Source organism: Pecten maximus, chromosome 11 (assembly GCF_902652985.1).
Source record: "Pecten maximus chromosome 11, xPecMax1.1, whole genome shotgun sequence".
NCBI lineage: Eukaryota > Metazoa > Mollusca > Bivalvia > Pectinida > Pectinidae > Pecten > Pecten maximus.
Window position 1 is genome coordinate 21145352 of NC_047025.1, and position 12655 is coordinate 21158006.

Here is a 12655-nt window from a genome sequence, read left to right on the forward strand (position 1 = left end):
CTTAGAAGAACAAGAACGAATCAGATGTATGATGTCCCTATCACCACTGACGAGTCCTAGAAGAACGAAACAGCTGTATGATGTCCCTATCACCACTGACGAGTCCTAGAAGAACGAAACAGGTGGATGATGTCCCTATCACCACTGACGAGTCCTAGAAGAACGAAACACCTGTACGATGTCCCTATCACCAGTGACGAGTCCTAGAAGAACGAATCAGATGTATGATGTCCCTATCACTACTGACGAGTCCTAGAAGAACGAAACACCAACAACTTGTTATATCCCCAAACCCCATACTTTAACTCTACAGTAAATATCAATGAAGAAACAATTCTTCTCCAATGAGAAATAGATTCCTTTTGTTACTGTATGAGTCTAACTTCTATGAAACCACGCTCGTATACATATATATCAACCGGAACTGTTGTATACTCTTATTGTTACAATAGTGATGTCATTACGTGGCACCTAAGAAAGAGTTAATAAGTAATAATATCGCCATTTTAGATTTTTATATAAGTCTTATAAACTGATGCATTATGGATATTTTAACAAATATCTTATTTAATAAACAAAATATTACACTCGTTTTCATTTTGTTTTTGTGAAATTAACGAAACTCTTCGGGGATTTAACTTCAACATCGCCTCTGAAAGGCTCTATCAATAAAAAATAATGATAATAAAAAAAACATGTAATAAGATATTTTCATGAGAATGCTATAAATGCGTACGCTCATCAATATTTATTTGAATGGAAACGTTCGTAATCGTGTAGACTGATCCGAGGTCAACCTGCCACAACTGGTAACCAGTCCCTAAGGTTGACATACATGTTGGAGGGTCGACGAATCCGTCCACAGCCAGTGAGGAAGCATTAAATGTCGATGATTGGCTTGTTGCCTTGTTCCGTTGCGACGTTAGAAATGACGCGACTGGAGAAGTAGCAATGGACTGAATCGTAACAGAAATATGAAAAATACAAAAGAATGTTTCGTTATTTATGTTGATATAATAGAATTGTTCAAAATCAAAAACGTGAAAAGCACATCGATATATCAATTAAGTAATATACATATAGTGTAGGCAGAAACATGTTTATGAAACTACATCATCCAGCTGTTTCGTTCTTCTAGGACTCGTCACTGGTGATAGGGACATTTTCCACCTGTTTCGTTCGAGGACTCGTCAGTAGTGATAGGGACATCATACAGCTGATTCGTTCTTCTAGGACTCGTCAGTGGTGATAGGGACATCGTACAGGTGTTTCGTTCTTCTAGGACTCGTCAGTAGTGATAGGGACATCATCCACCTGTTTCGTTCTTCTAGTGAAATTCAATTACAAATACACTATACAGTACGCACAATATTGTCATCGATTTGTTCATGAATTTGTCAGTATATACCACTGAAATAATACTCTTCATTTAATCATTAATGTCAGTATTTTACAGCGGACTTTTGTCAATTAGTTTACTCATATTTTATTTATTTATTATGAATGTTTGATGTTTTTATCACGTGATAAGGACATGATTATGGCAGAGTATGATTTGCCGATTAGAAGCAAAGATACATCTATTTGACTTGAATGCTTCGAGGGGATTGGTTGTGAGATGCTGTAAGTGACAGGGTATAGTATTTGTGGGCGTGTTCTGTAAACATCGTAATTACTCGTACATGTTAATTTTCCTAGAAACAGGCATCGTCGGATACGCACGGTTGATTGCATTAGGCTACGTAGCGTAGCCTAGTGCAACCAACCGTGGGTATCCGACAATGAGCATCAGGTAGATATAGCAGGCATGTGACAAAATCTGCTTATGGCGAGGGTGATCTTCGATAATTTGTTTTTCGATTGATATATTTGGGAGAATCATATGTATGTTCAATAAAAAGTTATTTGAAAGAAAACCTTGCTTTGAATGTACAATCCTTCAAATTTTTTTTTTGCATTCATGTAGAAAATCAAAGTGCTTCGAAAAAAATGTGCAATACAGCTGTTATTATAAAACTCATTATTCGTATATAACTAGACAGTAAAATACACGGACTTATAGTATACAAGTGTTGATACCATTGGACTATATCTGAAGTTATTTATTATACAACATGCAGACGTTACCGTTCTAATGTCAGAAACGCCAGAAGGATTGCAGTTTGCACTGAATGCTTTTGAATTATATTGTTCAAATTGGAAGCTCTCGGTTAACACACAGAAAACAAAAAAATATGATATTTATGAAAAGGAAAAAACAGATTTTGATGTACCATGAAATTGTCTTTAACTACAATGCCAATTTTACCAAAGCGAAAGAACGACTAATTCTGCAGACTCGAAAAGCATTATTTGCAGTACGTAGAATAAATAGAAAATTTCCTTTACCAATTGATATCCATCTAAATTTATTTGACTCGATAGTGTTGCCATTTTTTACATATGGTTCGGATGATTTATTTACAGTTTTGTAAGAGACTGTTAAATCTTTGAAGGAGTACTGCTAATAACATGGTGTATGGAGAAATAGCAAGTCACATGTTAATGTATTACATAATAAAATAGGTATTTGAGGCACAATAACCTGAAAAACCAATATTAACATCCAGCAACTTGGTGGCTTATGAGACACTATATATCATATAAATGTGTTCCAACTTCTAAAAACAGTTTAATAAGGAAGAGTAAAAATAAGCATGTGGTTGGGCCAATCCCTACCGACAGATCACACAACCCCCAACATTGGGATCTTGGCAATTCATACTGATTAAAGTTACAATGAAATAGATCAACATATGCTAAGCGTATTAAAATATCAGCTCACATATAGTATCTGTCAGACTGTACATAAATGATGACCTAGTTATAAAATACAAATACATTATTTACAATTATCAAAAGGAACAGTTTCTAGATCAGTTTGCAAACCGTCTTCTTTTACGCAACATTAAAGACACTGCTTTGTTTGATAAAAACTGAATATCCGGATGTTTCATTAATGAACAGAACTTGTCGTAACTATCACAATCATTAAATATATCAGTTTTCTATTTGATGAAAGAGATCAAAGTCACTGTATAAAGGACAGTCACACAGAAAATGCACTTCGCTCTCTACTGAGTCACTACAAAAAGGACAAAGCCTCTCGTTTAAGGAATCCGGGGCCTGTTATAGCGACCAGTCTCTATCTTTAAAGGAGCACTCCCACATCGTACCTTGGTTAGAGCATTACGGTAGGCTTCAGGCATGCAAGTTAAATTATAATGTTCCGGTCTCAGATCCTTCTTAAACTGCCGATACGTCCGTAATTTATTTCCGTTGGACTTACCCCGATCGTTCCAGAGTTGACCACTCGCTTTCGTCCTTCTGCCAAATTAAAGATTTTATAACGTCCATAGTATGTTGCGTAGGCTTATCTCCAGATCCAAAATATTACGAATATTATATTGTTAACTTAGACGAAGTGCTCGCGCATCCCACGAATTACGTTTTCGCTTAGCCCATATGTAAATTTTATTAAGCAGACGTCCGTTATCAACGTAATTCACCCGGAAGTACAGACGTTGTAATGTTTAATAAGGGAAGATAGCCACCCCAACATTGGATTTGTGGAGCAGGGGGAAACGCAGTCAGTCATGGAGGTTTGATACACTGATCGAACCGAATGGAGGTCGGACGAAGATTCATTATTGGATACTAACTGACCAAAGGATTAAGATATTGACATCGGAACCACCAGGCAAATTATCATGTATCAAATAGCACTGACACAGGGGGTGAACTATTTCCTAATGAGACCAGGGCGTCCACTATAAATCTTGGTTTACGTATCTAACAACCTGAATCTATTGAAACCTTGTGTTGTAAGTCTTCCGTCAGTAGTCAACATCAATCACGGAAATCATAAAAACGGGAACAGATCCATGCATATCGAAGAAACTGGGACAATTTATCGTCATAAATAGGGGAAGCATGGATGTAACTATCTAGAAATAGAAAGCTAACAATTGGGAAATCGACATCATGACGCTGTTCCTCATGATAACAACGTAAGTAAAGATCGAGGTCAGCGTCTGAAGTGAAGTTCGACGTGGGTTTATCCGATCGATATGGTCCATGAAATATTACTTTGGTTCTAAGATATGTAGCGAAAACATAGTGTGCCCTGTTGTATATTTATTTTGACATACATGATATATGAGACACATTGTATAGAGTTAAACTGGCAACTACCATTTAGCTATGAAATTCAAAACGAAACCATAGTTCTAACCCAAAATCGATAAAAACTAGCGCTCAGGGATAACTAAACTCTTGACTTTGAGGGATAATATAAGAACAGTGAGTGTAAAATTTGTGGTATACCTCTCCCAATTTCTATATATTTAATACATGAAGCAAGGGTAGTAAATGCTAAAAAGAGAAAACCGAACACTATATACGTACTTAATTTGAGACAATCAAAACTTTAGCGCCAAATTAAAACAGACTAACGAACTGATAAATTAGCGTACCAACAAGGATTGCCATAGAAACCAATGTAAAATTAGCGTAAGCATACTGAACGCTTCTAGCGCGAAAGATTACCGCTAAAATATCAACGTTTACAGCAAGTCATTTATTTGTTTTATTAAGTAATGCGTCGTTAATCCAACTTATTACGTATCAAGAGAAATGAGCTATCGAAGAAATTGGTCAAGTATTGAGCTAGTTATGGCAAAACGAATTAGATAATAGATGGATTAAGCTGGGCTTCTAAGGAAATACAAAGATTTGACGCTTGGGGTATCTTTAGATATAAAAATCCGAATTCATATTCATCTTTTTAATATTGTTATGACCCATCATGAGATTAATAGAATATTTCACCTCCCTTCGGGGTGAGACAGGGGATCTCAAAGGTTGTACTTCTGAAGTTCACAAATGGAGGTATGATATGTCTTCAAAACAATTTCCCATTAACACTCAACTCATTGTTTCGTGTAGGGCAGCATAGTACTTGAAATACGTAAACAAACACCATAAGAAATAGTTATCAAATGTAGTTTTTACTTGTGCAATAGCAACACAACACCGAGAAGACTGTCCATAAAGTCCTCGTCATGTCGGATAGACCTTTCACCACCATCATTGACAGTCGATTCCGGCAAACTGTTCTGAAAACTCCGCGGGCTGATACCAAATGAAGTGTTCATCAGGATCATCAATAATGCTCCTAGTCTTTTGTTGGTGATGATAACGGTAGAAAGTTGTTGTGTGATAATCAATTATTCAGTATGATGTTCTCACTCACGCTTTGTGACATTTCTTCCCATTTAATTGTTGTCTATCATGTTCTTTAGGTCACCTGGTACTTGTGCCCTGGCAAGGTTTGCTGCCAGATAGGTTAAATATATAGCAAATTCTTTAAAAACCCTTTTTGTCATAATTGGTTCGAAACAGCCTTGGCAATTTGGTGAAAGGGAACCAATTTGTATAAGCTTTGTGCCTGGCCCCCCTGGTGCCTTAATGCCCGAATGGGATATCTAGCAAATTATTCCAAGATCCTTCTTCTTATACCGAAAGAAAGGTCTATATTTGGTCTGAAGCTTCCTTGGATGAAGAGGAACCAGTGTTATAAAAGTATAAAAGGTCGGTCTTCTGCCCTCTTCCCCGTGGAGCCCGAGGGGCGGGGTCACAACAGGGGAAATATAGTAAATTCTTTGAAATCTTTCTTTTGTAGATATTTAGAGCTTTTCCTCGCCAACAACCCTACCCTAATCACCAGGGTCCAGGTGGTCAAAAGGTGATTAGCTTAATTAAAACCTCTTTTCTCCATTATATTAAAGCCTTTGTGTGCGTATATTTCTTTAAACAATCAGGTTGGAAGGGACAGAAGAGTGCTATAGTTTCATGAAATAAGTAATTTCTACAAGAAATTGTTTAATCAGGATTTTAAAATTGTTCTTAAACTGCAATTAGCCTAATCACCTTTTGAACAACATAGCCCTGGTTCCAGACCATACCGGACGTCGGCGACCGTGACGCCGTGCTGATTGAATCGAGAACAGCCCTGAAGCTGCCTTGAAGGAACATCTTACTCTGGGATAAAGCCGACATCCATACACTACATCAAGAGAAATAATGAATCTGTTTACATTAGTTAAAAAGTAATCTAAATTGCCCTATAATGAGCTTAAGTGATATTACACTAATCATTGATAATTTCCTGATCCAATTTTGCTGTTTCATCTCTTTATAAACCAATAAATATGTTTAAACACGAACTCAGAGGTTAAATTTAATTGCATGAAAATATACTTTATCGTTTGAAACCATTGCAAAGATTTCCTAGAAAGAAATGGAAAGGGAGAAGAACTATCTTTAAAAAGGATAAACGACATAGTTTTACTGCTGGTGGTCATAATGTAAACCTGCTAGTGAAATAAATTAACGAACTAATGCGTTTCAGCACGGATAACAAAATTATATCAGTTTGAATCATTTTTGGTGATAATAAGACTGCATTTGAATCAGGAATATAATTTTATGAATGTGTCATTTGAAAAGATACATCCACTTATTCAGCTTGCATTCAATCTTAACTTTGTTTCATTTTTAACTGCATATCTGCGTTTTGCATTTACCGCTACATTGACCAATCACATACTTCATCTTGACCAGTAACGCCATCTGTCGCGTCAAATCCGAGGCCAAAAGAATATTATACGGCTATACCGAAAAACGCATTTAATATTTGCGCGGTTCTTTGTTCTGCAACACAAATGGGCTCAACACACATGCTCATTGGTCGGCTGTACTCGATTATGTATTTACTTTCAAATCAACATATAACGCCAACTTGCTTTCCAAATACAGATTAGTAATTCAAAGTAAGTTTAATATGATTCGTATTTTCGTTATTTCACTGCTTTTGACGTGTATTTACAAACATATAGAGCATGTTAATGATTTATTGCCGAAAAGTTATACGGTATATTAATAATTCTTGTTTTACCATTTTCTTCTTACAGCTTAAATGGTGATAACTGGATCAAAGAGGTATCAGACAGGAGAAGATGTGTTGGGAGGAGTGCAAGCACCTGGACCCATGCACACCATGACATTAAAATATTGCTAAACATATTCGTTTTTGTTCTACATAATAGGCATGATAATATTGGGAAATAATAATGTACGACGTAGTGACAACGTCTATACAACAAGAACAAAACGTTGCCCCGACGTGAAACCCTAACGTTGTATGAAAACGTTCTCATTTGCATACCTAACCATGCCCAAAGTTCAAAACATTGCCATTTAACCAAGCAATTTGCTAGAAACATAAGACTTCCCAATCACAATTAATTGCTTGATGTTTTAAAAGCAGATGACAATACATTTACAGATGATAAAGAGATTTACATGTATGCGAAGTTTTTCAAGAATTATCAGAAACGAAAGCCGCAACCTGAAGATCAAAACGCTGGTGTTGATGATGATACGTGACGGAACATCCCATTATTATCCATAGAGGATCTATGTTATGGCAGGTCTTCTCAACCAAAATGACACCATGTTTGAAGAGTTTCAATCAAAACTAGACCGTTTTGCCCGAGCACGAAAAACACAAACTGTGGTGTCCTTGGTCCTCATGTATATTTCACATTATCTTGGGGAAAGATCTTAATCCTAACGTTGGAATTAGCACTGATGTAAATAGAAACTTTGAATACCCAGCTACATTCCAGATATGCTATCAAAACAGGAGTCTACCTTTACTCTGCGTTTCTCCTCTCTGGATGATGCAGATTTTAAAGCCTCGACAGATTGGACAAGAGCACAGTTTCTAGAAAGTCTTTCACATTGTTTGTCCCTTATTAACACTTGTATCTACATTCCAAACCATGAGGATACACTAATGTTGTTCTGGGTAAAAGTGAAGACGGACATGTCGGGGAAACAGTGTTCAACTCTTTTAACATGTCAGTTTCCAGTATATCGAATACATATCATTCCATAAAAACATTAGACATAACTATTTTTATATTGTTCCTGGGACATGAGCATCGTTCACGAGAAAACATTCTGGAGCACAACACAGTTTCTTCCGAAGCATTTGGCAAGCGGGCGAATGTGATACTTGACGGAACATAAGAGGTTATTATCACAAACTCAAGAGACTCTCCTATTGTGGCCACAAGAAACAGAACATTCTGGATACAATGGGACCTTTTCCTAGAAGCGATGATGATGCGAATATTACACAAGCCATCATGGATTGTCTCTCCTGGCTGAAGAAAGATGACAACGTTGTTGTTGATCGAGGGTTCGATGTTTTGTCAGATTTGGAATCACGTGGCTTGACAACAAAGATGCCGTCTTATCTTAAACCTGGACAAGCCCAACATGACGACCTTCAAGCTGACGTTGATAGATATATGGCTTACTTCAGATGGGTAATGGAGTCATATCACGGACGATTCAAGCCATGGCTGTTTTTCAAAACACAACTTGCCTCCAACTGTTTCATTGCTTTCATCGAGGCTCTCGGTAGAACAGTATATATATGTATGTTAGAACACCAGAACAAGACGCATTGGCTATGGAGCTGGCTGAAAAAAATGAAAGCGCCTTAGTGTTCAGAACATGTTTAAAAGATGAGCCCGATCTTACCAGAAGGGCCAAGTTTTGTCAAACAAATGAACTCGAGGCATAAGAGCATTGTAAAGAACTGGTGTTATTGTACTAGATTTTCAAGTTTAGTTTACTCCCAACTGTACGTCTATTTTAAAGTGACAAATACACATTGTCCTTACATCCATTTTTCATGAGTTTCATTAAAGTCGTTATTTTGTTCATGTTTTGTCCCTCCCTTTATTAATTCAGAGTTTGACCTTTGACCTACTGTTTCTCTGACACTTTGGTATTAGATGTTTGTATCTGAGTTTGACCTACTGTTTCTCTGACCATGGCATATGTGAAATTATTTTGTATTGTACAACTACGTTAACCTTACAAATACGGTCGCGCCTTTATCAGTCTACAAAACTAGCCTTGAAGTCATGATAAGGGACTTTATACGGGACACAAGATAGAAAACTGTCAACACTGCAAACAACAGACACAGTAACTAAAAAGTAAGTGTATATTATTTTCGATGATCCTATAGGGAAAATTGAGTATGTAATATGTTGTTTAAACTGTGTGTGAATGATTAATTTACCATTTGGTATCATGATTGGAATTCCTTTTTCTTGTTCTTTCTTTTATATTTTTCTTATTCTTTCTATTTTTATTATAATTATTATTTTTTGATTTTGTGTTTAATGCAATTTCACAGCATCTCTTATTTGATATTTAAAATCATATCCATGTCTTCGCAATACTTAAGATATCTTAACTAATAAATGAATCAATTAGTATTGAAACTGAATGAAATGACCGAGAAATAGTTCTTATCTTTAAAGTCCACCTGAATAGGACTTTTCAAAACTGATAAACGTGTGTACAATGGTTCGTTGTCATATTTACGGAATATAACGAGCAAAGACGTTATCATGAAATACGTATATAATAAAAAAAAATAGTAATATTGTCTTTATGTATTAAGACCATTACCTACATATCAAAGTGCTTTTCAGGTTTTAGACCATTTGCGGGCTATCTGCCAGTGCGGACATTTTTATTTTTTAATTTTTGTTTCAATATTTTATTTGGCAGGATGTCTGCTATAAAAAACTTTCGACAAATAAAACTTTGAAAAAAAAGTTTTAATTTAATGATTATACGAAAAAGCACAAGTATTGTAAATACATACTTCTGTTATCAAGCAGAATCGACTTTCGTCAAAATGTGACAAGGCAAAATATCACTTACAGTTTGAAATTTGAACATATTTATATACAAACATATCCGTATACGCCTTTAACGTTTTTTAAGCGCCCCATTTTAATTTGGCAAACATTTTCTTTACATTCACCACTCACAAGATATGGGACTCTCCAGAATTGCTTTATTGGTAGTCTGGTTCTTCGCTGCACATGGACAGTCAGCTGACATCACAGACCACGTAACTCCCGAGATCAGAGGCGTTCTTCTTCTTGTTTCCGACCTTACACAGCAGATTAGGGACTTAAAGCAGTCTCAAACTGAAGATTTCACAAGAATAACATCTCTGGAACAAAAATATGAGAACATTCTACAGGAGAATAGTAGATTAAGAGAGAGGGTCGGAATCCTTGAGAACCTTCGGCGACCTGTCGAACATCAGGAATCAACTAGGCCTGAACATCTCCAACCAGAAAATCGGACTCTAGACTCTCCGGGAAAGTTCATTATGAATGTCATCCGTAACTGGCAAAATGCTACTGATCCTCATAATATAACTAATACAACAGAGATGAGTTGGAATTCGATCTATGCTAGAACTCCAAGAGACGTCTTTTCTGGAACAGAAAGATCGACAAAAACCCAACGTACTGCCAGGACGGGGAGTTATATGGATTCTGAAAATCCAAAGCTAGGATCATCTCCGCGCGTTGGAGGTAGATATACATTTTAGGTTACAATAATTTTGAATGTTCGTTCTCCACGTTATTTAATGAACGTCTCTGTATTTGCACCTTTGATAGCTGTTAAGCATCCAATGAAATAATCATTTTCCGGTCGAGTATCTATATCGGATCATGCCGTCATTATAACTGAATAATTATAGTTTTAAGCACGCACGCATATACTGTATATATATGTGTGTGGCAAAAAAAAATGAATGAATAAAAACTTCTTTGGAACCACAAATTAAAAGAATCTTTCCCTGCCTTGGGGTGTAGCAAAGAAATCACAACCCGAGGGGAATACATGAATGTCCATCCCGAGGCTTTCCGAGGGTTGGACATTTAGGAATTCCCCCGAGGGTTGAGATTTCTTTGTCACACTTCCAAGTTAGGGAATCATTATTTTTCACCCACAACCTTAAATAATTGCATACCCCATCGGTGATGGAGGTCTGTTTGTAAACAAATGCACATGATCGGCGCATGGCTATCCTCATTTGAAGAAGTACCCATTACAACCAAACATTGCACACCAATATCATTACACATACAAATATAGGTAGGAAAAATAATTTCAAAATATTTATTCAAACAGACACTAATAGTATCAATGATACTTTTTCTGATGTTAACAACAGTACATCTGGTCATTAAATAAAACTTTGTGTCTCTTACGTATATTAAACATTAAATATCAACACGGGAACTATATTGACGTCAATCAATAAGTAGTTCAGGAAGTACGTCCGGGTCAGAAGGTCACTCACGAGTATGACAGAATATTTCGATATTTTTCATTTGCACTTCGCACTCGTGAAAATATCGATATTCTGTCATACTTGTGAAATATATGTTATATTAAACGGGAAACCATTCAATATTCTCTATATACATCAATGTAAACATTTTTTATCAATTAAGTTGTATATATTTTCAAGATTGTTTTACATTTAACAAATTACTGAATATAATGTGTTATGTTCCTTCATACCAAGTTTGGAAAATTCTATGTAAAAGTGAATTACATTCTTATTTTTCAGCACCCACAGACAATATCGTGGCTTTCACAGCGTATCTCTCTCATACTATATTAGAACCTGGAAGTGACTATTCAATCAAATATGACCACGTCGTCACGAATGCTGGAAACGGCTACAGCCCAGTAACGGGCGCGTTTACGTGTCCAGAGGACGGTGTGTATGTGATCACTTGGACCACAGCAATGGCTAATCAAGGGTGCATTCAAACTCACCTAAAGAAGAACGGTGTCTCTGTGGGATATTCCTTTATAGCATACCAAAGTAATTACCCAGACATGGGATCACAAACGTCAGTCCTGGTATTGAGTCGAGGAGACGTGCTGACTGTCAAAATTGAATCTAAAACTTCAGGTCCAGCTTTATATGCTACATACACTTCCTTTAGTGGATTTTTGTTGAAGTAAAGTGTCTTCAACTGTTGGAAAGTAGTATCAGGCGTAGTTTTATAAACAAAACATATATCATAAGACTTTCCCTCAATTGCAAAAATTTAAAGGGTTCGGAACCATTTTTTTTATTTTGTAAATATCTAAATCAGTGTAAAATAATAACTATACAATTCGGTAGGTCCGACAAGAATGAATTCACCCTACACCCACGTGACTTTATCCGGTTTCCTCCGTGTAACATTCTTTACCACATTAGCTGATGTAATTAAGCAGTGTTAATAGACTATTTTGTACGGTATAGACTCGTGTATCGCTAGATCCTAACCCCATTTCACTATTTAAAAGAGGAAATCACCATTTGATGAATTTAAATAATACAGCTAAAGTCAATTCAAGATTCTGTAATTTTCTGTAACATAACAGACAATATATATGTTATCGATTATATAACTGGTTTATTAGCAATTCACGGAGGTGTTCAAACTTTAAACCGTGGCTAATAAAATTTGATTCATTTAATTAACTTTCTATCAAATATACATGATGATTGTCAACACGGGGACCTCGTTCAGTTACTATAATTGACAAATCGCGGAACGACAAAGCATTTTCTTACCAGTTCAGGTCATGCAGAAATACAACATTCTATCGTGACGAAATACCGGTATATACCTCTATTTAATTTTTAACG

At 36.2% G+C, this 12655-nt stretch overlaps 1 protein-coding gene across 1 annotated transcript; it reads left to right on the forward strand.

The window, feature by feature from the left end:
• The first annotated feature begins 10475 nt into the window (after positions 1 to 10475).
• Positions 10476 to 12358, forward strand: LOC117337083 (collagen alpha-2(VIII) chain-like). Its single transcript, XM_033897868.1, has 2 exons — positions 10476 to 10526; positions 11576 to 12358. The coding sequence occupies exons 1-2, from the start codon at positions 10481 to 10483 to the stop codon at positions 11977 to 11979; spliced, it is 450 nt and encodes a 149-aa protein (XP_033753759.1). The 5' UTR covers positions 10476 to 10480; the 3' UTR covers positions 11980 to 12358.
• Positions 12359 to 12655: the final 297 nt, after the last annotated feature.